At 41.6% G+C, this 26,923-nt stretch overlaps 1 protein-coding gene and 1 pseudogene across 3 annotated transcripts in view; both read left to right on the plus strand.

Moving 5' to 3' along the window:
* The first annotated feature begins 5,622 nt into the window (after nt 1–5,622).
* Nucleotides 5,623–26,923, plus strand: part of LOC144479228 (solute carrier family 12 member 7-like) — a 265,054-nt gene continuing 243,753 nt past the window's right edge. For all 3 annotated transcript variants that reach the window (XM_078197896.1, XM_078197911.1, XM_078197927.1), the window contains exon 1: nt 5,623–6,043. In XM_078197896.1, the coding sequence (XP_078054022.1) occupies nt 5,887–6,043 (157 nt within the window). In that variant the 5' untranslated portion in view covers nt 5,623–5,886. The remainder of the gene's footprint in view (nt 6,044–26,923) is intronic.
* LOC144481611 (U2 spliceosomal RNA) lies at nt 9,806–10,015 on the plus strand (annotated as a pseudogene).

Raw genomic sequence — 26,923 nt, forward strand, 5'->3', positions numbered from 1 at the left:
ACGTTACTAGCATTGAAATCAAAGCCAATTCCAGACATTGGATAGACATCCCATTTTGAAGCCATTGGTGTAGAAGGAAGGTCACATAATTTTCTAGTGACCATTTTGAAATCCCTACATGCCTTTGAGAACTGAGAAATGGTCAGTCTGCAGTAACAGACAGCTGAGGAACCACCAAGAACTTGACCCCTTGAGGCAGAACAACTACCTGTACCTCAAATAAAAGCAAATTACTGTGGATGCTGGAATCTGAAACCAAAAGAGGAAACGGTGGAAAATCTCAGAAAGTCTGGCAGCATCTGTAAGGAGAGAAAAGAGCTGACGTTTCGAGTCCTTTGACAAAGGGTCATCTGGACTCGAAACGTCAGCTCTTTTCTCTCCTTCCAGATGCAGCCAGACCTGCTGAGATTTTCCAGCATTTTCTCTTTTGGGCACCTGGACCTCAAAACTGAATGTGGCTCTGAACAGAGTGTGGAAGTTTGGCGAGAAGTGGGAAATTTTAAATATCTTTCAAGGAATTTAATATTGTTTGCATTTGTGTTTCACATTTAACTGCAAGTTTGTTTAACTTGTAAGTCTCATCCAGCAGAGTTCCTCCCTTCCCACCCATCCTGGAAGAGTTTCCTCCCTCCCACCCCTTGCAGAGCCCCCCTCTTGTCTCCCCCTCCCCCCATTTCATGGCTCTGCCCACTCTGACTTCACCCCCACTCTGGCTCTGCCCCTGGCACAGTAATGGTGCCAAATGGGCAGTGTCAGGCTGCCTGGTGGACACTGCCAGGGTGCCAGGCAGGCAGTGTCAGAGTGCCAGGCAGGCACTGCCCGGCCCTGCCCCTGACCACCCGAGGGCTTCAATGGCCTCCTATTCCTCCTTAGCATGTCATTAATACTTAAATTGACTTTGTGCCCGATTTCGCCGGCAAAACAGTGTTGGTAAGATCGGTGGAGGTGAAAAATCGGCCGTGAACCTGATTTTTTGCCTACTGCCCGATCTTACCACCATGTCTGGCCAAAGTCGGGCAGGACGAGGTTGTAAGATTGTGCCCTGTGAGTCTACAGAAGAATATAGACAGATTAGGTGAGTGGGCCAAAACTGGGCAGATGGAATATAAATAAAGTTTTTTTATTAGTAACAAGTAAGGTATTCACACTGCAATGAAGTTACTGTGAAATTTCCCTAGTTGCCACAGTCCAGCACCTGTTCAGGTCAATGCACCTAACCAACACATCTTTCAGAATGTGTGAGGAAACTGGAGCACCCAGAGGAAACCCACGCAGACACAGAGAAAATGTGCAAACTCCAAATAGACAGTGACCCAAGCTGGGAATCAAACCCAGGTCTCTGGCGCTGTGAAGCAGCAGTGCTAACCACTGTGCTACCGTACCACCCCATGTAGGAAAATGTGAAGTAATGCACTTTGGTAGGAAAAATGAAGGAGCTGAATATTATTTAAATGGAGGAAGATGGATTTGGGGTCCTTGTCCATAAATCACTAGCATGCAGGTTCAGCGGGTAATTGGGAAGGCAAATTGAATGTTGCCCTTTATTTCAAAGGGAATGGAGTATAAAACTAAAGAAGTCTTGCTAAAATTATACAAAACACTAGTTAGACCCCACCTGGCATACTGTGAATGGTTTTGGTCCCCTTATCTAAGGAAAGATATACTGGCATTAGAAGGAGTCCAGAGAAGGTTCTCTTGGTTGATCCCAGGTGTGGAGGGATTTTCTTATGAGAAGTTAAATAGGTTGGGCCTGTATGCATTGGAGCGTAGAAAAATGAGAGGTGACCTTACTGAGACATATAGGATTCTCAGAGGACTTGAGAGGGTAGATGCTGAGAGGTTGTTTCCACTTGTGGGAGAGTTTAGGACCAGAGGACATAATCTCAGAGTAAGGGGTTGCCCATTTAAAATAGAGATGAGATGGAATTTCTTCTCTCAGAGGGTAGTGAATCTCTGGAATTCTTTATTATAGAGAGTTGTAAAGGCTGGCTTAAGTATGTTGAAGGTTCAGATGGACAGATTTTTAATCAGTAAGGGAATCAGGGTTATGGGGATAAAGTGGGAAAGTGGAGTTGAGGATTATATCAGATCAGGCATGATCTCATTGAATGGTGGAGCAGACTTGATGGGCTGAATGACCTACTTCTGCTTCTATGTCTTATGGTCTAACTGTCTTTGCTGAAAGATTTCATCCTACTGCCTACGGAACCAACCCAGTTACTGTATACTTATTTCACCTTGCTGTCAGCACCAACTGAAAATGAATATTATGACTTTGTCTTCAGTCAGCTGAACTCAAACATCTACATGAAAGAATTCCTCATTTGACTCTGACTTTGGACTCTGGAAATCATGTGAACATATATTCATTTCAGTGGTTCTTGTAAAACTTATATTCTCTATTCCCTCTCTTTACTGTGTGTGGGTGTGTGTGTTTGGAATGGGATATTGGGAACACTCCTTCCACAGGATTTTGAATACGGAAAAAATAAACTATCTTTCTGAGTTAATCTTAACTTGAATTTGCTGTGGATTATTAATAAATTATTTCACAAAAGCTTGGGGATTGGGAAAACATGCCACTGCCTATTTTTAAAAACTATTTAAAAACACCCTCTGCTTACAGACAGGTGATAAGAGGAAATCAGTGCAGTTTGTCTGTGCATCTTGTCTTTAACAACTAACTATCCTTATATGTGGTCCTTTATCAAATCCCTTTTGGAAGTCCATATACAACAATATCAACTGCATTTCTCTCATACATCCTCTCTGATACATCATCAAAATATCAACCAAGTTAGTCAGGCTTCATCCCACCTGGATCAGGTGACTTATCCACTTTAAGTATCACCAGCTTCTCAAGTACCTCCTCTTCATCTACTTGCACGGTGCCACAGTGGTTAGCACTGTTGCCTCACAGCACCAGGGACTCGGGTTCAATTCCGGCCATGGGTCACTGTATGTATGGAGTTTGCACTTTCTCCCCGTGTCTGCTGGTTTTCCTCCAGGTGCTCCAGTTCCCTCCCATGCTCCAAAGATGTGCAGGTTAGGTGATAAATTGCCCCTTATTGTCAGTTGGACTAGTAGGGTAAATACATGGGGTTACAGGGATAGGGCTTGGGTACGATTATTATTGGTACAGGCTCGATGGGCTGAATGGCCTTCTTCTGCACTGTTGGGATTCTATGAATCTCAAACCAGTATTCCACCTATCTCCTTATTTACTAAAAGCTTTGGAAAAATCCTCTTCTTTGGTAAACATTGGTGAAAAGTATTCATTTAATGCCTCAACTATGCCTTTTGCCTCCACCAATAGTTCTCTATTTTGGTCCCTAATTGGTCCCACCACTCCTGTAACAACCTTTTTACTGTTAATATGCCCGTAGAAGACTTTGGATTCCCTTTTCTAACTACAAAGTTGTTCTAGTACGCTCTTCTTTCCTTTTTCACTTCTCCTCTGTACTTTTTATATTTAGTCTGGTTCTCCTTTGTATTATCAAGCTGATATCTGTCATGGAACCATTTTTTCTGCTTCATCCAAATCTAAGTCTTCATCATCCAAGAAACTCTGGCTTTTGTTGCCCTCTCTTTCCGCCTTGTGGGAATATACCTACACTATACCCCAACTATCTCTACCTTAAAGGCTGCCCATTGCTCCATGATATTTCTCTTTGCCAGTCTTTGATTCCAATTCACCCAGGCCATAACCATTCTCAATTCACTGAAATTAGCCCTCCTCCCTTCATCTAGATTGCTCTCTATCCTTATCCGTAATTAATAAAAATGTCATGATATTATGACCATCATTTCCAAGATGATTTTCAACTGTGATATTCTCCATTTGACCCATTTCATTCCCCAGAATAGATCCATCAATGCTTCCTTATTTGTCATTAAACACATTTATCAAGAAAATTCACCTGAACATCATCAAAAATTCTTTATTTTCCTCTTTACACAATCACTGCCCCATTGGGGTAGTTAAAATCTCTCATTATCACTACTCTACGGTTATTCTCAATAATTTATTTACAAATCTACTCCTCTATGTCTTTCAAATAATTTGGCCTGTAAAGTATAGCAAATGCTGTCATACCTCCTTTGTTGTTAGAATTTGATTGTGATTCCAATATTCTGTTTGCATTTGATGCATTTGTATTAATTCATTTAACTACAGCATATGAAATTAGCCTTGCTACTTTAATGTTTCTTTGGACTTTATCCAACATTCAAACAAATTGAGCAACCTTCTGTGTGTTAGCAAAACAACATATGTATATCATGAACTTTGTGTACATCCATGAGTTTCTGTCTCAATTAATCAATGGATATTGAATTTTTTGGACCATGTTGAATCTGGGACATATTATCAGTTTGAGTGTGTGATACACAGTGTGCTAAACATCAATATCAATTAGTGAAGTGCCTATGTAATGTGAGGAAATCTTTACTAAGTTCAAACCAAAAATAACTCCCATGTCAAATGAAATAGTCCAAGCAGATTTGAAGTGCTATTTTCAATTTTTTTTGTTGCTTTCAGATTTTGTTTTTACGTCAGCATATCAGTTATGACATAAGTTGGCAGATGATCATGGATTCTGCCTCTGTGTGATGACCCAAAGAAGGAAAGATGAGAAGTGGTGGCCAAAAGCTCAGCCAGAGGTGAGTTTTAAGGACGGTCCTAAAGAAGATCAGGAAGTTAAAGTTTAAAGTTTATTTCTTAATGGCACAAGTCGGCTTACATTAACACTGCAATGAAGTTACTGTGAAATCCCCTCGTTGCCACACTCTGGTGCCTGTTCGGGTACGCTGAGGGAGAATTTAGCATGGCCAATGTACCTAACCAGCACGTCTTTCGGACTGTGGGAGGAAACCGGAGCACCTGGAGGAAGCCCACGCAGACACAGGGAGAATGTACAGACTCCGCATGGACAGTGACCCAAGCAAGGAAATCAAACGCAGCTTCCTTGTGCTGTGAGGCAGCAGTGCTAACCCACTGTGGCACCATAAATGCAGGGAATATTTGGGTAAAACCTGCTACAGTAAATATCTTGGCTAATGAAGATTGAATTTTAATAACCAATACTTTAGCCTAACCAATCTTATTTGATGGTTTTTAGACAGTGAGAACAAAGAAACCTCTTCGATAATGCAATAAATTTCCTATTGAAAAATACACTCAGTTTAAAGTTTATTTATTAGTGTCACAAGTAGGCTTACATTAACACTGCAATGAAGTTACTGTGAAAATCCCCTAGTTTGATTTTGATTTTCTGCTTTTATAATGCAATTAGTTGGAAATCTTCAATTCCTACATATAAATTAGAAGCCTGAAGTAGGCGCAACCTTTCAATCATTGTGTTAGCAACACTGGCATTGGGATGAGTTGGTCGCACGAGTCTGCTCTGTGAGTTGTATATCGCACTTAGAGCCCGCAGTTTTAACTTGCGCCTGAAGGTCACTTTATCTGAGGTTAACAGCTTCGCCACATGTCAATCACCAGAGGGTGACCGTCACTCCCTTCCAAAGACTTCTGGTGCCTGTCGCAATTTTAAGAAAAGAGCCGCGATGCATTCACATCAACAGCAAAGCTGCGCAGCCTGAGGCTGGAACCAACACAATGAAGCGAGGTGCACATGGTTAGGTGTAGCGGTTTTGTTGGAACAGTTCAGGTTTAAAGTTAGCGCTGGTTGGGGAGGTGGAGCCTGGGGGCGGGTTGTCTTTTGGTGTATCAGCAGGAGTTTGCCTTTCCTCCTCCTCGGGGTTTGAGACCGCTGGCCGATTGTTTCAGAGTTCAACAGGGGAGGAATAGGCACAGAGGGACTTTTAATCCTCCTCCTTCCCCCTCAGAGAGAGAACCGCCGGCCAGGAAGGACCGTCTCCGGCATGTCCCAGTCCCAGAGGTTTCTTGTCACCGCTGTCCACAGCAGCCGGAGAGACGGACTTGGAAGCGATGGGATGCAGAATGGGGACAGGAATGACAGCAGTGTGACACAGAGTACCGTGCCCATACTCGAGTATCTGAGAGAGCCCAACAGATACGGTAAGGAGACAAGAAATAACTCTCTTAATAGAATGGGAAACTTGCTTCACTTTTCCATAGCGATTGGAGTAAGACAGGCAAGGCTTTTTCTCTGTAATAATTTACTTATGTCAGTAGATTAAGGTTGCCAAATGCAGTTTAATTATGCAATAGAGCAATTAAGATTTGGAGCTGTGTGTATATCACTCATAATCAAATACTGGACCAATGTTAATTACAGAAGTACACCAACAAAACTCTGATTAATTTTCTAAGTCGGATTTTTTTGGGGGTGGCAAATTATTGAGCTGTTGCGTTTTTTTGTTACTCCCCCCCCCCTCCCCCCCCCCTCCGTTTTTAACATTTTTAAAATTTAGTCCAACCATTGTTTCTTTCCGTCCCTTTGCTTCTCCCCTGGTTTGTGTCGTTCAGTGACATGGATTCGTGATCACAGAGAATAGATTGCACTTGTCACTTTTTAAAAAAAAACATTCCCAACCTCTGAAAATACTGCCTTGTATTTTTAATTGTTCTCTGCCTTGTATCACTATGCCTTTTTGATTTAATGTTTTACTATTTTAACATGGCTTTAATGTGATGTTTTGGAGGGAAAAAGTAAAGGCACCATTTCACATTTGTGCAACTTCACTTCATAAACTGCAATATTGGATGCCCAACATGCAGGAGAATTAGAACAGTACACAGAATTCTGCGCTATGGTTAACTCCATTGGGTTGCAGTTATATTTTTGCAGTTTCCTTAAAAATCTCTATTAATGCTGATAAATTCTGGATTTTGTAGCATGTATTGTCTCTTATTAAAGTGCCCTATGCTGCAACAGTTTAGGAATGGTCCTGAACACTTAATCACCACTTTCCTCAATTACATCAGATTTAATGACCTAATTTCTGCATTAAATCTCCTGGCTGCTCCTCTAGAATACTGTGGGATGTGATGTTACATGAAAGGAGTTGTATAAACACAGTGGAAACTCCTTAATAAAAGTGCACCACAAGCAATTATTCAGGAAAAAATATTTTCTTGGAGTGTATAATTTTTTGCTATTCTGCTATTAAAATTCGTAGGTTTATACAGTAATATGTACCGATATTGTGAAATGGTTTTGTAAATCAAACCCAACTGATCACAATAGGTGCCAGGCCCATTTTAAAGGCAAAATACTGCAGATGCTGGAATCTGAAACAAAAACAGGAAAATGTTGGAGAAACTCAGCAGGTCTGACAGCATCTCTGGAGAGAGAATGGAGCCAATGTTTCAAGGTCTTGACGAAGGGTCATCCAGACTCGAAACATTAGCGCGATTCTCCACAGATGCTGTCGGACCTGCTAAATATCTCCAGCTTTTTCTGTCCTCGCTAGTTTTGATTACTTGTGATTTCAAGAGCTGTGTATCTTAACATCTATCAAATGCTTTATTATTACTGAACATAATCAGCATTATGACTTAGTGCATTCTCCTGCCTTTCCTCCGTACCTTTGCATATTGTCTCTATTCATGTAATCATCTAATATCCTCTGAATACCTCGATTTGAACCTGCCTCCACCACGCTTCCAGGCCCCAACCACTCACTATGAAAAGTTTTCGCTCGCATCACATTTGTTTTTTATGAAAATCACAAAATCAGTGCCCTCTCATTCTCGATCCTCTTATGAGTGTGGACAGTTCTCTAGCCCCCTCATGATTTTGAATACCTCATCAGGATAGAATTGCAAGAATACCAATTCTCAAAGAGAACAACAATTCATACTGCATGAGAAGAGCATGCTAATTGATTGGCAAGTGGATTCTGATCTGATCAAATTTTAAACAAGAGCTTGGCAGTTAATTGTTCCCTGATACATACTCAATGACACAGTCTCTATCAATCAAGAGTCCACTTGCCAACCAATCAGCACCCTCAGCTCATTCAGTATAAACTGTTGTTCCATTTGAGATTTAGCATTCTTGCAATTCGTTCTGATGAGTGCAAGGTGAAACAGTTTGACTACATAACTCTCTTTAGCAGTACTCCAGTTCAATGCTAATGTAATTGATTGGAATAAAATGGAACACGTGGACAGATGGGAGGAATTTTTTGCATATCTTGTACACACAAAGACTAATGAGGAAGGGCGAGATGTGATTGGAGAAAAGAGGACATTAGTGCTTAACCACAGAGGAAAACACTTATTCTGTTCACGCATTGGAGTGAATGGTTAGGCAGTGACAGTTATTGGAGGGGAAGAGCAATGGGAAACATAGGATAAAATGGATGACATATATAATGAATTAGATGTGGTTAACTTGTGCAGAATGATTAAGGGGTACACAGTACAGAGGTGGAGATCCATGGAAGTCAACCTGATAGAATAAAGATAGTGCCAACAAACGAAAGAGTGGAAGTAAATAAGTTGCATTCTGTGCCCAACTTTGGTATACCCTTGGTATATGAGCAGCCTATGTAAATTTACTGGTTGCACTGTGTGGGGTCATTGTAAACAGTTCCATAAGAGAAACCTTTTAATTATGAGTAAAATTCCAGTCTCAGCTTAACTTCTTTAAAGTGACTTATCACAGTTGTGCCCACGCGCCCTTTTTCTATATTTAACTGAAACCAGACATGTGATTTCACTGCTACATTTTTTATTAAATATGATTAAAGTTATTTTGACTGTATGTAGTAAAAATAGAAAAGGCAGCTGTCATTGGGAAAGCTGTATAGCATGACAAAGGAGAAAGACCTCGGGTTACATACCAATCAATACAGTAAATAACCATGAAACATGTAGGTTTCCATGCCAAGGTACACTGCTATTTGCATATGTAGCAATGGCGCACTGATTTTTGTTTTAAAAGTTGCCAAAGCAGCTACCGGTAATGTACAGACAAATAGGGTTTCACTTAACAGTGAACTGAGGATTAGAATATTATTTTGACAGGTTGCAGGCTTCTATCTATTCGTCAGTCCAAAATTGTTTCGATTGGAGCTTGTTATTTTGTTATTTGCTGTTGTCACAAGTGAGTAGGTGACCTGAAAATGACAGTGTTGACACTTGCTCCTGCTTGGAAACATTTGAGCCCTGGCTGTTTTATGTGAGTAGTCGCTCGAGGCTGAGAGGTTAAATCTATTGTGTTTTTTTTTCACATGAGGTCTTTTTAAACACAAGGAACTTAAAAAGCCATTTTGATTGCTTTCTTTTTCTAAAGAGCTGCCTTACTGCCATTTTATTTGTGCCCCTTATAACTATCATTGATATATTTTACTTAGAATCTGAACCTTCTGAAAGGTACACGTTATAATCAGATATCTTATAACTCAGCAACCAGGAGTTCTGGATCTTTAAAAAAACACTTGCAATTGTACTGTTTTCAAATTTAATGTGTTGCAAAATTTCATTTTTTCTGGGCACAAGATCATAAATCAGTAATGAAAGTAAAGGTGTACTTGAAGCTTTCCTACACAAGTCAACTTTAAAACTTGCTGTCTTTCCTCTCCCTTGCTCCTCTCTGCCTCCCACTATACTGAAGGAATCCAGCATTCAATGATATTTGGATGTATTCCTTGGTTGATAACAAGACAATCTGTTGAATCATTTGGGAAATGGATCCCTGCCATATCATGGGATCGTGACTTGTGCGCAACTTTGAACAGCCCAATCCCATTGAGACAGTCAGAGTGCCTCACCTTAAAGGGAGAATACCACAAATATTCAGGGAGGGGATGGCACAGTGGGTATCAGATCAGCGATTCTGTGCTTTAGGACATTATGACCATTTTAAGCATCGCTTCTCGGCCTTTTGGCTAAGATCAAGTGTAGTATTGATTGGATGCTGCACTTGGTTGAGGTCATTAGGTTACACTGAAGCTTCATATGTTTCATATGAAGCAATTTTTAAAAGAGGCATCTCGGCCTTTTGGCTAAGATGCAAATGAGCTCAAGTCTTGGAGGAGGAACCTCCCCCTTCTCCAATCAGCTTGGCTCATGTAGATCAGGCCCAGGACAGGGTGATTTTGGTCGCTCGCCCTGTCTTGTCAGCCTGGATCTGAAATGTCTCAACTTGTTGAGACTCTGAGTTGGATTTGATTTGATTGAATTGGAAAAGTATATTAAAAAAAAAAAATTTTAAGTAGGGGAATCATTTGCTGATGTGACCGGTTTGGGAAAAGTATAGGGAACACCCAGATTGTTGACTCACTGGTGGAAAATTTAATTGGGAACTGTTTGCGTTAAATGCAAATTTGAATGTAAAGTGACTGAGTGAAAGAAATAGTAGTGATGAAAGGTTGCTCCTCAAGACTGGAGGTAGGTATACTGTGGTTTGGTAGGACCGTGGCATTTCTTAACTAATGACCCAGACACAATGACAGATGACACAAAGTTTAGTATTGTGAACTGTGAGGAGGACAGTGATCATCTTCACAAAACCACAGGCAGCCTGGTGGAATGGGTGGACATGGGGTAGATTTAATACAAAGATGGGCCAAGAGTAATAGATAAGATTAAATTCCTATGAAGTGGTGCATTTTGATATGAAAAATGAGGAGAGGTGATTAAAAAATGGTGCAGGGGCAGTATGACCTGGAGGTATATGTGCACACAACATTGAAGGTGGCAGAATATGTTGAGAAAGTAGCTGAAAAAAATCTTACAAGATGCTGGGCTTTATAAATAGAGGCAAAGAAGTTATGATGAAGTTTATAAAACTCTTTGATCTAACGAGAGATTTTGCCCAATTCTCTGCACCGTACTTTAGGAAGGATGATGAGGCTTTATAGGTGCAGAAGTGATTTACGCGAGTGATTCCAGGGACGAGGGACTTCAGTTGTGTGGATAAATGAGAAAACCTGGGGCTTTTTCCTTTTGAGAAGAGTGGTTTTGAGAGGAAGGTTTGAAAGAAGTGCTCAAATCACTTTGGGTCTAGACAGAGAAATTGGCATACGGGCAAAGAATCAGAGGATACTAATATAAGATGATTGGTGTAAGAACCATGAGGAAAAGCTTGCACAGCAAGTGGTTAGGATCTGGAAAACACAGCCAGCAGGCGTGGTGGAGGCAGATTCAATTGTGGCTTATAAAAGGGAATTGGCATCTGAAGAGAGAATTTGCTGAGACATGGGAAAAGGGAAGGGGTAGGGCTAGCTGAGTAGCTCTTGCTGAGAACTGGCATAGGCATAACAAACTGAAAGACAACTTCCTATGTTTGTGATTCTATATGCTATGATTAATGGTTAAAACTAGCTTGAGTGCACAAGGATTTTTGGTAATTACATATTTAAAAATTTCTTTCCCGTTTTATCCTTCTGAGAGCAATAAATTCCTGACTCATTAGAGGTCATGGCGGTGACTAGCCTTTACTACCTCTCCCAAGTAGCCATTATTTCTGTCTTCCTTGGTGACTGTTTTCAGGCTTTCCAATTGTAGAGGGCATCATGGCCAACACCACATCTGTCGTCATCACATGTATGCCCTAAAGGAAAGAAAACAAAACAAAAGAAAGACTTGAATTCATATACTATCCTTTGTGGTACCCCTAAACTGCTTTAAAGCCTACAAAATTACAACTGTGGCTGAGTTTTCACTGCTGTGGGTGGCACGGTGGCTCGCATTGCTGCCTCACATATAGGATAAGACATAGAAACAGGTAGGTCATTAGGCCCCTCAACTAGAAGTCGTCATGGCCGATCTTCTAACTCAGTGCCATTTTCCCACACTATTCCCATTATCCCTTGACATCTTTTAGCATCTAGAAACCTGTCCCTCTCTGTCTTAAACATACTCAATGACTGAGCCTCCACAATCCTCTGGGGTAAAGAATTACAACAATTCACCACCCTCTTCAGTGAATAAATCCCTCCTTGCCTCAGTCCTAAATGGCCTAACTGATTCAAGAACAGCTTCTTCCCTGCTGCCATCAGACTTTTGAATGGACCTACCTTGCATTGTTGATTTTTCTCTGCACCCTAGCTATGACTGTAACACTACATTCTGTACTCTCTCCTTTCCTTCTCTATGAACGGTATGCTTTGTCTGTATAGCGCACAAGAAACAATACTTTTCACTGTGTATAATACATGTGACAATGAATCAAATCTTATTCTCTCACGGTCCTCTATTTCTGCACCCCCTCCAAAGCCAGAAGAAATATCCTTCCTGCATCTACCCTGTCGAGCCCCATCGGAACTCTAGGTGGGGTCTCGCTAAGGCTCCATACAATTGCAGACTTCTTTACTCTTGCACTTGAATTATCTTGCAATTAAAAAGGATTTGAAAGCTGCAGAGAATTATAACATAATGCTGCCATCCTGTTTTAGTTCAGTTAACTTTGTGCAGACTTGAATTGAACTAATGGCGATACTGCCTTTCATCACTATTAGCATCTGGAATCGTGCTGAGAATGATCACTTTTTGAGTAATAATGTTGACAAATAATCTATAACTAAGATCTCTTACCAGTAGATTATTATAAAGCCATTTAACAACTGACAAATTGACTTTAAAATATACCAATGCATTTGTAACTCCAAAGCTTTGACATTCGCTTCTAAGGAATAAATGTTACTTCCACAGCAACTGTTCTGATGTCAATGCAAGTGGGGCTGTGCTGTTGTCTTGATTCAAGACTTCTAAACTGTAGGGTCTAAACTCTTTGGGATGGGACGTTAAACTGAGGTCCTATCTGCCCCTTCGGCGGAATATAAAATATCACATTTTGAAGAAGAATCAGGAGTTGTTTCTGGTGTCCTGACCAATACATATCTCTCAGCCACCTCAAAAAAAATTAGACCCATTGAATCCCTCCAATGCAGAAAGTGGCCATCCAACCCATTGAGTCTGCACCAACTCTTTGAAAGAGCAACCCACCCAGGCCCTCCCCTCCACCTGATCCCTGTAACCCTGTGCATTTACCATGGCTAATCCAACAGTAAGGAGCAATTTAGCATGGCAAATCCACCTAACCTGCACATCTTTTGGAAATTATCTAGCCATTTGCCACATTACTGTGTGGAAATTGGTTGTGCAGTTCTTGCGTGACAACAGTGACTACATTTAAAAAGCACATAATGACTGCAAAGCACTGTGAGAAGACCTGAGGCCATGAGTGGTACAATATAAATGCAAGTCTTTTTTTCCTCCTCTAATTCAAAATTACAGTAAACACACCAAAAATCAACAAGTTGGAACCTGCCATGAGAAGTGCAGTGGTGAGGCAGCTGGATGATGTGGATTTGTTTATCGTCTGCCTGTGTTGCCAGAGCAAAGCCTCTGTAATATAAGCAGTCTGGTTCTGCACTTTTCTTGGAAGTACAGGTCTTTGATGTGGAAAGACCGAGCCACAGAATTGTAGGGACACTTAAAACCGAGACATAGAGACAGGGAAAAGAAATAACAATGAAAGGCTCATGTGCAAGAGAAATGTAAGATATTGAAACTAATGAAACAGGAGATTGTTTAGTCTGTCAGAGTAAGCAAGAGTCATTGGTACTCGAAAACTAGTCTCACTAGTTACTGACACTATAGACCAAGGTTGCTTATGATTCTCATATAAATCAATGAGTTGGAGTGAAAAGATGGGTTATTGATATTTGGATGCATACTTCTTCATACATATGTCCGTAGATGCACTTGGCAAAATATCAGGTCCTGTTTGTACTCTTGGACCTACTGTATGTGAAATGGGCATGGTCACCAACAGAAGTTGAAAAATTGTTACAAATGCTGAAACACATTGGGTATGAGCAAGATACTGTAGTTCTGGTCTCAGAAATGGAAATGTTCATGGAAGGTTGAACGATGTGGGGTAGATAAAAATTATGGAATTTCAAATATTTTTCTGAACTTCTCCTGAATAAATTGGAAAGGGTAATCCTTTAATGAGAGAGCCCCCAATGTTAACTTGATTATTCCAAAGTATAATTTTTATTCGTATGACTTGTCTATGCCCTTGCCAATGGTGAATGAATGCCACTTTAATCATCCTTTACCCACTCAAACTTGGATCCAAAGATGTGGTACAGTGGTTAGCACTGCTGCCTCACAGCGCCAGGGATCCGGGTTCGATTCCTGGCTTGGGTCACTGTCTGTGTGGAGTTTGCACGTTCTCACCGTATCTGTGTGGGTTTCCTCTGGGTGCTCCGGTTTCCTCCCACAGTCCAAAGATGTGTGGGTTAGGTGGATTGGCCATGCTGAATTGCCCCTTTGTGTCAGGGGGGCTAGCTAAGGTAAATGCATGGGGTTATGGGGATAGGGCCTGTGTGGGACTGTGGTCAGTGCAGACTCGATAGGCCGAATGGCCTCCTTCTGCACTATAGGATTCTATGATGTGCAGGTTAGATGTCTTGGCCATGTTAAATTGCCTCTTAGTGTCCCAAGATACATAGGTCAGATGGATTAGCCATGCTAAAAACGCGGGTTACAGGGCTATGTGAAGGAAAGTGCGTGGATAAGATTCTCTGTCAGAGAGTCGATGCAGACTCAATGGGCCGAATGGCTTCTTTTGCACTGTAGGGATTCTAAGATGGTTCTATTGTACATTACTGATCATATCTGTTCATGTTTTCTACCTCCTGACTAAGGTCTGGAAATACGTCACCTCTGACCTTTAATGACTAAGTGGGATAGGTTTTCAAATTTGTTGCCCAGAACTAGGATTGCAGATTGGGTACTTGTTACACTATAGTTAAGAGAGCCCACCAATGCCTCTACTTTCTCAGAAGACTAAGGAAATTTGGTATATCCACAACAACTCTCATCAACTTTTACAGATCCACTATAGAAAGCATTCTTTCTGGTTGTATCGCAGCTTGGTATGGCTCCTGCTCTATCCAAGACCGCAAGAAACTACGAAGGGTCGTGAATGTAGCCCAATCCATCACGCAAACCAGCCTCCCATCCATTGACTCTGTCTGCACTGCCCGCTGCCTCAGAAAAGCAACCAGCATAATTAAGAACCCCACGCACCCCGGACATAATCTCTTCCACCTTCTTCCGTCGGGAAAAAGATACAAAATTCTGAGGACACGTACCAACCGACTGAAGAACAGCTTCTTCCCTGCTGCCATCAGACTTTTGAATGGACCTGCCTCGCATTAAGTTGATCTTTCCCTCCACTCTCGCTGTGATTGTGACACTACATTCTGCACTTTCTCCTTTCCTTTTCTATGTACGGTCTGTATAGCGCACAAGAAACAATACATTTCATTGTATACGAATACATGTGACAATAATAAATCAAATCAACAGAAACTGCCTAATGGAAATAAAAAATTGGACGGTTTGTCCAAATTGTCGCCAATCCACTTTGCACAGAGCATGGCAAGTTGTAAACCTGCTTCAGTGTCATCTTTGCTTATAAGTAAAGGACGAGTGAAGCTAAAACTAACTGCTTCATATTTGGCCTTGTTAAAGCATGGAATCGGTTATCACCTCGCTGCCAAATTTCCTTGCATTCCAACAGTGACCACTTCAAAGGTGCTTCCATTGGTGCGTTGGAATGGCCTCCGGGTCATGGCTGCATAAATGCAACTTTTCCCTTCAAATGGAAATATACAGCAGCCTAAAATCTACCGCGAATAAGAAGCCGGTTAAATGGAAACTGCATTGATATTTAGAAATTGTGTAAATCCAGATTATCATCAAAATATGGCCATATAGAATATTAATTGAAAGGATTAAAAAAAAAATTCAGAATAATCCATGTAGAAGTTTTAGTATGTGATGGTGAATCCCCAAGAAGCTACCTTCTTTACACATTCTAGTTCTCCTGCCAGGTTCCAGGTATTTGGCTCATCTGCCTAGTCAAGTTATAATAACTACCCTTTACCCCACTTGACTTTCCCCTACTTTTGGAAAATCATGAATAGGTAAAGCATTACACTTAGTATTTCTGCATATTTTCTCAGAATCTTTTCATGATGGAAAAGAATGTTAAATTTGCCCTTAGTGTCCCGAGATATATGGGGATTAGTGGGGTAAATACATGGGATTATGGGGTAAGCCTGGGTAAGAGTCGGTGCAGACTTGATGAGCCAAGTGGCCTCCTTCACTGTAGGGATTCTATATAACTTGGATTGTAATTCGGGTAACCCTTGGTTTGATCTTCTTGCATTGCAGGCTGCTGATGAGTTGTCTATGATTAATCCATGCGTGTTAATTGTTGGCAGTGCAGTTGTGGGGATGTGCTTGAAATCTCTCCTCCAAATGTTTTTATTTCCAAGATGATTTGACCGGATCCTGGCCGCTTTAGTGAAATGCTAGGTAACATATACAGTTGTGTTGATGTGCACCGCGAATTTGCATGGTTTTATCAGTTACACAAAAACAAAACTAGATTGTGGCAATCCCCAATCTGGAGAGTTGATCATATATGATACTGATGGATAGGTGACCTGTAATGAGGAACTGAACTATCCAGCATGGTCTCTAATGAGCTGTGTTTTCCTTTCATCTTTGGGGAAAACTCTGTTGATTTTGCTGATGTAGTAATTTCTTGGCTGTCACTGAACTTGGTCCACAGGCCGATATGAGCCAGTGGAATTTTAAAATCTGCTGGAGATAAAATTATATAGCTTGGAAAATGCTAGTTGTCAAAGGGTGTGTCAAAAAAGCTTGGCTAGAAATTACAAATTTAAATGGTGCCTGTACTTTTTCTGTGTATTGTGCGATGGGGAGCTTCAAGTTTTTCGGTGCCCATACCAGTCTTGGTCCCTCTCCCCCCGCATGCTGACACTATAATTAAGAAAGCCCACCAATGCCTCTCAGAAGACTAAGGAAATGCGGCATGTCAGCTACGACTCTCGCCAACTTTTACAGATGCACCATAGAAAGCATTCTTTCTGGTTGTATCACAGCTTGGTGTGGCTCCTGCTCTGCCCAAGACCACAAGAAACTATAAAAGGTTGTGAATGTAGCCCAATCCATCACGCGAACCAGCCTCCCATCCATTGACTCTGACTGCACTTCCCGCTGCCTCGGAAAAGCAGCCAGCATAATTAAGAACCCATCGCACCCCGGACATACTCTCTTCCACCTTCTTCCATCAGGAAAAAGATACAAATGTCTGAGGACATGTACCAACCGACTCAAGAACAGCTTCTTCCCTGCTGCCATCAGACTTTTGAATGGACCTACCTCGCATTAAGTTGATCTTTCTCTACACCCTAGCTATGACTGTAACACTACATTTTCTTTCCTTTCCTTTCTTTCCTTTCTTCTCTATGAATGGTATGCTTTGTCTGTATAGAACACAAGAAACAATACTTTTCACTGTATACTAATGCATGTGACAATAATAAATCAAATTAAAATGCCTCAAACTGCAAAGTTGACTTTTTCTTGGTAATTTTTTTAAGTTACTCTGCCATGCTTTAAAAGTTTGTGTAAACACTGCAGGTTATAACTCAATGCTGGGAAAATATGAACTTTGGTTAGAACACAGGACCAAAAACTAAATACTGCAGCTGTTGGAAACCTGAAATTAAAAACACAAAAGCTGGAAATCGTCAAGTCTGACAGCATCTACAGGGAGAGAAGCAGTTAACATTTCAATTTGATGGTACTTGGAGTATTGGTCTCCATGGTACATAAAGGACGTAGAGACATTGGGAGCGGTGGCCTAGTGGTATTGTCACTGGATTAGTAATCCAGAGATCCGGGCTAATGCTCTGGGGACCTGGGTTTGAATCTCCCCATGGCAGAATTTGAATTCAATAATATCAGAGGCTCAGCACCTGACTTAGACTAGGGTGCCTGTCCTCCAGCCATCCTCAAGAGTGCTGGAGGCAGTCACTGTCTCCAATTGCTGTGGAGATATATCCGTGATCGTGAAACCATTGCCAATTGTTGTAAAAACAACAACATCTGATTCACTGATGTCCTTTAGAGAAGGAAATCTGCTGGTCTAGCCTACATTTTAAAAAAAGTTTATTTATTAGTGTCACAAGTAGACTAATATTAACATTGCAATGAGGTTACTGTGAAAATCCCCTAGTCGCCACACTCCGATGCCTGTTCGGGTACACTGAGGGAGAATTTAACATGGCCAATGCACCTAACCAGTATGTCTTTCGGACAGTGGGAGGAAACTGGAGTACCCAGAGGAAACCCATGTAGACATGGGGAGAACTGGGCAGACTCTGCATAGACAGTGACCCAGGCTGGGAATCGAACTGGTTCACTGCGCTGTGAGGCATCAGTGCTAACCACTGTGCTGCTCTGTGACTCCGGATTCACAGCAATGTGCTTTACACTCAACTGCCCTCTGAAATGGCCTAGCATGCCGCTCAGCTCCAGGGCAATTGGGGATGGGCAATAAATGCTGGCCTTCCTAGTGACACCCACATCCCATGAATGAATAAAGATATTGGAGAAGGAGATTTTACAAGGATTTCACCAGAGCTGAGAGGTTGTACCTGTCAACAGAAAATATAAGGTACTTTTTTCTATAGAAAAATAGAATTCTGAGGGTCAACCTCAATCTGGGTGGCACAGTGGTTAGCCCTGTTGCCTCACAGTGCCAGGGACCTGGGTTTGATTCCTGACTTGGGTCACTGTCTGGACAGAGTCTGCATGGGTTTTCTCCGGGTGCTCCAGTTTCCTCCCACAAATCCAAAAGACATGCTGGGTAGGTGCATTGGCCATGCTAAATTCTCCCTGTGTACCCGAACAGGCGCTGGAGTGTGGTGACTGGGGGATTTTGGCAGTAACTTCAGTGCAATGTTAATGTAAGTCAACTTGTGACACTTTTAAATAAACTTTAAACTTCACACCTGATAAAGGCATTTAAGATAAATGATTTGATTGGATGAATATAGAGAAAATATTTCTACTTGTGAAGGATGGCAATATGGCAGTTAGTAAACCCAGTGGTGGATTCAGGAGAAACTTATTTATCTGAGTGTAAGAGGAATTTTCTGAAGGGCGTTCCCCTTGGGGTGCCCTGTAATTGTTGAACCTCACTCGACCAATACATAGATTGCAAGAGACAGCATATATTTAAAGAACGAAAAGGAATTTATTTGCTAATGCATGCATCAGGAGATAGACACAGTCATTGAGGGTTGACTGTGCTCTCTGACCTAATATTGCCCAGTAAAATTATTATATGATTCTTAACATTTCAATATCCCGCCTAGTCTCGTCAATCAGACTGGAGGGCCCAATCACAATATTCAACATTATTACCTTGGCCAATAACGTTCCACCTGTCAACAGGAATAGGAGCTTATTGCCCATGTAGGTTCCTTCCCCTTTACCAAGGAAACCTGACACACGTCATTACCAGTAACCAAGGCCATAACGAACACCTGTGATTTTTAATTGGTGAAAGGAGTCACTCTTTTGCTGGAACCTGGGCCTCCTTTATCAGCTTGAGAGACTGCTCCAACCTCGCTACCCATGAACAAATCCACTCCCTTACATACCAGGCCTGTGATTAAACTTGCCTTTCGCATATCCAAAAACAGATAAGAGAAGCTGTCTTTCTGTGTTGCATTGTATCAACAGAATTTGGCCTGCCTACCACTGTGTTTCCCATCATGCTGCATTCAGAACGAAGTTGGCCAAGGCGCACAATACAGGGTTGAAAATACAGTTTAAGCTTATAATACTTGGTTAATTCGTAGATATACAGTTTATAATACCTTTGCATATATTGTTCCAGGCTCACTGTGAATTCTTATATATATAAAAGGCACTTTATAATCACCTTAACCTAGTCTACTTATTATGGTAAAACTAAAAGAAGGGCCTCATACTAAGAATTCTATACTACCCCCCCCCCCCCCATCACTAGGAGTGGTTAGAATGTGGAGCTTGCTATCGTAACAAGTGGTGAGGCAAATGGATGCATTCAAGGAGAAGCTAAATGAGCATATGAAGGAGAAGGGAATAGAACAATATATTAATAGTGTTAGATAATATGAGATGGGAGGAGATTTATGTTGAACAGAAATGTTGGCGTTGACTAGCTGTGCTGCAGACTCGATGCAAGTGATGCTGTAGGTCAGAGGATAGTTGGACCATGTTACAATGTTATGAATTTCTGGTTTGGGCTAAAGGGACGATCCTTTAAAATGAAGATGAGGAGGAATTTCTTCAGCCAGAGAGCGGTGAATCTGTGGAACTCTTTGCTGCAGGAGGCCAGGTCATCGAGTGTCTTTAAAACCGAGATAGGTTCTTGATTAATAAGGGGATCAGGGGTTATGGGGAAAAGGCAGGAGAATGGGGATGAGAAAAAAAATCAGCCATGATTGAATGGCGGAGCAGATTCGATGGGCCAAGTGGCCTAATTCTGCTCCTATTTCTTATGGTTTGGAAATTGGAATTATTAAATGTAGGATAAAAGTTTATTAGTGTCACTGTAGGCTTACATTAACACTGCAATGAAGTTGCTGTGAAAATCCCCTAGTCGCCACACTCTGGTGGCTGTTTGGGTACACTGAGGGAGAATTTAGCATGGCCAATGCAGCTAACCAATGTCTTTCGAACTGTGGGAGGAACCGGAGCACCCGGAGGAAACCCATGCAGACAGACTCTGCACAGACCGTGACCCAAGCCAGGAATCGAACCTGGATCCCTGGCGCTGTGAGACTGCAGTGCTAACCACTGTGCCACCATGCCGGTGAAGGATAGGTGCAAGAAAGATTCTTCTGGGTTGCTCAGCAGGTAGGCCTGGAAATGCAGGTCAGCGTGTTCCTGAGATGATGGTGAGAGTAATTCATACCTTGGATCCTAGTGGTCTCGCTGAATAGCTCTGGAGATGTGTTGGCAGGGGGGTTTGAACAGGGGGAGGGGGTCTTAAATTATTTATGTGTTCTTTCTAGGTCAAAGAAGATTTGAAGCCACCCTGGTAGACAAAGGAAATTTGTAAAGTATCCATGTATCTTGTAAATCAAAGGACAGGTTCAAATATAAGATAATGAATTCGCCTTTCAATCTGGGAACAACAGATCAGGTGTGACATGTTGCCATGGAGATTGGTGGGGGGGCAGGGGTTGTATTAGGAAGTTGTTTTTTGTTCTCGTTTACCTCTACTGTTTTCACAATGTGAGGCAGTCAGCCAGAGAGCAGCTTTGAGATGTGCAGAGAAAGTCTGAAGTCACGTACCAACCAACTCGAGAACAGCTTCTTTCCTGCTGCCATCAGGCTTTTGAATGGACCTAACTTATATTAAACGGATCTTTCTCTACACCCTAGCTGTGACTGTAACACTACATTCTGCACCCTCCCATTTCCTTCTCCCCTATGCACTCTACACATGGTATGTTTCGTCTGTATAGCGTGCAAGAAACAATACCTTTCACTGTATCCCAATACGTGTGACAGCACTAAATCAAATCAAAGAAAGGATCTGCAAGGAGCAGAGGGGCATCAAGAGCCAGGTTGATTTGGCGTCACTATGCTGGGGAAATCCAAATACCTGAGGTTTGGAAGAAGGGCTGGCGGATTCTTCCAGCTGGATGCTAGTGGGATCTCCAGGGAACCACTCTGTCCCTGGAAGGTAACCACGGAGAAAAGAAAACATCCTTTGGAGCTGAGAAACACATTGGTTTGTTTCTAGGCAATCTGAATGAATGCTCAAGAAACTGTGATGTAGAAAGGAATCCTCAGTTTAAAAATTAAAAGTGGAACAAGAAGGGTTTATAGGATAATAGAATCCCTACAGTGCAGAAGGAGGCCATTTGGCCCATTGAATCTGCACTGACTCTGACAGAGCATCCCACCCTGGCCCTATCCCTATAACCCCGCACATATACCATTGCTATTCCCCCTAATCTACACATCTTGGTACACTGAGGGGCAATTTAGCATTGCCAATCCACCCAACCTGCACACCTTTGGACTGAGAGGCGAAACTGGAGCACCCAGAGGAAACCCACATAGACATGGGGAGGTTGTGCACACTCCACAAAGGCAGTCATCCAATTCCAGTAGTGAACCCGGATCCCTGGTGCTATGAGGCAGCGGTGCTAACCACTGTGCTGCCAGTGCTGTCCCTGTTCTGTTTGGAATTTGGGGTTTAAAGTATAAATGCATACTAGATATAATGCTTCGGTGAAATCTTGTTGCATGGTCTTTTCAGTTAATAACTGGAATTCAAATTTCTGTTAAAAGGTTAGCATCTCTGCCAAGATTGTGCTTGAACATGTAATTTAGTCATTTTTACAAATTCTTGGAGCTGTTTCCATTACAAATGTAGCCAAAAGTAAACTTATTGCATTGTAATTGCACTGCATGCTATTGATAGTACTGTGTCTCTTTCACTGGGAGGTGAATGTAACTAAAGTGAGACTGCTTTTTACAGGCTGTTTCTGGTATAAATTTTGCACATCTGTATTTATAACAGTGCGCAAAACATAATTTTTGATTTTTGATTGTAGTTTTTTTTTCAAGCAGAAGACTTGTAAAATAGAGTTTTTTCCACTAAAGAAATATGTTGCAGGTGCCATTTTCCCCATTTTTAATGTTAAATCAGCCATCCTTCCTCGCTCATGAAGCTCAACTCTGCGGTGTTCTTGTTCAGTAATGAATGCATGATGTAGTGAAAATAATATGTAGCTGTTCTCAGTAATTTTCTTCTGGCTGTTCTGTTTTTCTCCCCACCCCCCACTTCTTTATCTTCTACTCTCCCCTTAGTCATGTAAGGATGGAAAAAAATTATATTTTCTTAACTTTTTCAATGTAAACCTTGGGTGAGATTTTCTGGCCCTTCCCACTAGCAGGATTTCTGGTCCTGCTGAAGGTGACCTCTATGCGGCAGGTTAGGCAAGCCATGCAAAACACCATAGATATCGGCAGGACCGGAAGATCCCACTGGCAGCCAGTAGCAAGCTGCCCTCGCTGCCAGTGTGTGGGGGATGGGGGTGGGGGCGGCGGAAGAGATTCTGTAAAATCCTGTCCATTATCTAGTAATGTTAAGTGGACTATCGTTTGGCTTATCCCTAGATTGCAGACATTATCTCCCTTCTTTTCATCCATCCGTTGACGAATAGCTGTTCTGAAAACAATTCGACCTGTGAAACACTTGAATGACAGCATCATCAAATCATGTGACCAGCTCTTAAAGCAATCATGCAACCACTTAAATATATAACAATCCTGCCCCTGAAGTATGATTTGGAATTTCAGTAGACAGTCTCTTGGAACTAATTCTGCATTATTCTCTCATGGTATAGTAGCAAAGACACAATCATCAGGCAACTCGGATTCAACCAAATCTTTCATAGTAGTATTCACAACACTAGGGACTAAAGAAGTTGGTACTTCTGGAGATGATTCTGAGAAATGATTTCATGATGACATTTGGTCAGCATGGCGTTGCAAAAGTAGAAATTAGAGTTTTTGCTAAAGCTCTGGTACCCATTTCTCACTTGTGGCATAATTACGCATTAACACTTAATCTCTTTGTTGAAATGGACATTGTCCTTTCTTCACTTGTCTAGCAATTTTAGATTGTTGTTGACGCCCTACTATCTCTGCAGTTTCTGGAGGTAATAAATCAAACATAGTTCTCTATCTTTGAGTAGTGATGCAAGCGAACTTTGGTTAGTCGCATGAGTAGTGTTTCTATAAGATGGCAAAAAGCTGTTCTCACGATGTGATAAACCTTTAGTCTTTTGAAGCTTTTAAAGAATGTATCAAGGATTGTGTGAATCTTTCAGCTAATCCATTGGCTGATGGATGATAAGGTGTAGATTTTATATTCTGAATACCATTTACTTTAAGATAATTCGCAAACTCCTGTGAAGTAAATTGTGAGCCACTATCACTAACAATCTGTTACACATTACCAAATGTAGCAAAGATTTTATCAAGTTTTTCAATGGTTTGTTCAGATGTGGTAGATCTCATAACTTCTGGCCACTTTGAGTGTGCATCAATTATGACGAAGAACATGTAACCTTCAAACGAAGCAAAATCTACATGTAATCGCTGTGGCATTTTGGGCCACTCCCAAGGGTATAAAGGAGGCAACGGTGGTGTATTTCTTATTCATGCACAGGAATTTCAAAAGCTGATTGCCTGTCGGAAACTCAGCCCTGCAGCAGAGGCACATTGTCTGAATGAAGCTTGGTCTCTTGTGGTCCCTTCCACCTTCATGAGGGTCAAGAAAAGTGAAGTCTTTGTATTGAGTGTGGTGCTTCGTTGAAGTAAAGAAACCTAACTCTTGCATATGAATCAGTGGCTAATTGCAAGCTGGAGCAGATCCTACTGCTCACTTTAACATTGAACAGCATGTCAAGGACCAATTTTATCATTGGCAATTAATTGACACTGTACAATCCACTTATTACAAACCCAAGGCTGCTATTATTCAGAAGCAAGGGATGTTTACTCAGTAATCATCAAGTTATGTCATCTGCCAAATGAATGTTAAGGAAGTATTAAATGATATAACCTTTAGCACCTTCTTTCAACTGAGAAAAGTGTGCAGCACTGGGAGATATAGGAGCAAAAAATAAACTCAATTTCCTTTAGAAGCCCTAGGTTTAGTTTACTGTATGATGCATAAAGATTACAGGAACTTCCTATAGTGCCACTTGTAGTGGGAAGGTACGATTACAGAATGAGAAACTTCCACGAGCAGTTTCCAATAGAAATCTAGATTATAAATTATAAAAGTAATTTTTTGTTAGAATTGGGAACTGAACAACTCCCAGAGTCATAGAATCTACAGTGCAGAAAGAGGCCATTTGGCCCATCGAGCCTACACCAAAAACAATCCTCTACCCCAGGCACTATCCCCATAACCCCACATATTTACCCTGCTAATCCCCCTGACACTAAGCGGCAATTTAGCATGGCCAATCAACCTAACTCGCGCATCTTTGGAGGGTGGGAGGAAACAGGAGCATCCGGAGGAAATGCATGCAGACACGGGAAAAATGCGCAAACTCCACACAGTCACCTAAGGCTAGAATCGAACCTGGGTCTCTGGCGCTGAGAGGCAACAGTGCTAACCACTGTGCCGCCCCAAGTCAAATTAATTGGTTCAGAGCCCACCAACGTACTGCACCTGAAGGTCTCTATTCGCTCCGTGTGTGCAAAGTCATAGCGCAACTAGTAATGAATTAAAATTTGCATGTCTGCTTTCACAGCAAGTGTAAAAGACAGAACTTTTGCAAACAATGTTTCAATGACAGAGATGTTGATTAACAACTGTAGTTGCAGGACCTGACCACCAGCTGGCACTGTATCTTCAGAAAGTGCTCCAATGTGGTTGGAAAATCATGGTAATTCTCAAATGTTCTCAGTAGCTTTGCAAATACCAAAAACATTTGAATGTGCTTCAAATTGTGCACTAAATTATCCTAGGAAGCTTTTGCTAATGGCCTTGCTACCCCCTCAAGCCTGGATTTGCAGTTCAGATGTTAAACCCAAGCAGTGAGCTGAATTGAGGTTGTGCAGTCTGAGCATGTGAACGAAACTAATTTCCCAGGATGCCTCAGTACCATCTCATCAGCTGTACCAATGAATACTTTCCGTATTCTATTTTATAGAATCCCTATAGTACAGAAGGAGGCCATTCGGCCCATCGAGTCTGTACTGACCACAATCCCACCCGGGCCCCATCCCCGTAACCCCATGCATTTACCCTGCTAATCCTCCTGACACTAGGGTTAATTTAGCAAGGCCAATCCACCTAACTCGCACACCTTCGGAGTGTGGGAGGAAACCGGAGCACCCAGAGGAAACCCACACAGATGAGGGGAGGATGTGCAAACTCCACACACACAGTGACCCGAGGCTGGAATTGAACTTGGGACCCTGGCGCTGTGAGGCAGCAGTATTAACCACAGTGCCACCGTGCTGCCCATTCTGCTGATTAATTTTCAAAATTAAGTTAATTCCATTTCCCGAGAATGAAATTTTGACAACAATGGCAAACATTTTTGATGTGCTGTTGTTCCAAATACACTTCCTTCACCTTTTTGCTTGTAGTATCAGCTGTACTCACCTATTAAGTTACTACCTGTATGTGCTACTTCAAAGTTGCTGCGATAATGATGGCAAAAGAACCCAGGGCCCAACTGCATATTCTGAGAAATTGGCATGATGAAGATGCAAGTTATTTTGATTTGATTTATTATTGTCACATGTATTGGCGTACAGTGAAAAGTATTGTTTCTTGTGCGCTATACAGACAACGCGTACTGTTCATAGAGAAGAAAAGGAGAGACTGCAGAATGTAGTGTTACAGTCACAGCTAGGATGTAGAGAAAGATCAACTTAATGCGAGGTAGGTCCATTCAAAAGTCTGATGGCAGCAGGGAAGAAGCTGTTCTTGAGTCAATTGGTATGTGTCCTCAGACTTTTGTATCATTTTCCTGACGGAAGAAGGAGAAAGAGAGTATGCCCAGAGTGTGTGGGATCCTTAATTATGCTGGCTACTTTTGCGAGATAGCGGGAAGTGTAGACTGTCGATGGATGGGAGGTTGTTTTGAGTGATGGACTGGGCTTCGTTCACGACCCTTTATAGTTTCTTGCGTTACTTCATTGGAGAAGCAAAGTTCTATCTTGGTAGTTGATGATGCTGAGGGTCACATTAGATTTTTTAAAAATGTTCAAGCCCACTTCCAGAGAGCCTTGCATGGATTCAAAACAGTCCAAAGTGCCTCTAGCTGTGCTCTCATCATTCTTTGTTTATATGCAAGAACTGATTAAATTAGAGAGTGATGGTGGGTGAAGTATGATGTAATTGATACTTTCTCACTGTGACATTGCCGTTGCCAGCATTTATTTAGAGTGTAATAAGCAGTAAACAATGCAGATCTCTACTTTGTTCAGGTCATAGATTTTGTTTTGATACATTGACCTCTGCTGGGCAAATTCTAATTGCTTTGTTTTTCTTTTGAACGTTCAGGTTCTAGGTAGTTGAATACTAACCCTGTTGTACAATAG

This window comes from Mustelus asterias, chromosome 2 (genome assembly GCF_964213995.1).
Source record: "Mustelus asterias chromosome 2, sMusAst1.hap1.1, whole genome shotgun sequence".
NCBI classification, from domain to species: domain Eukaryota; kingdom Metazoa; phylum Chordata; class Chondrichthyes; order Carcharhiniformes; family Triakidae; genus Mustelus; species Mustelus asterias.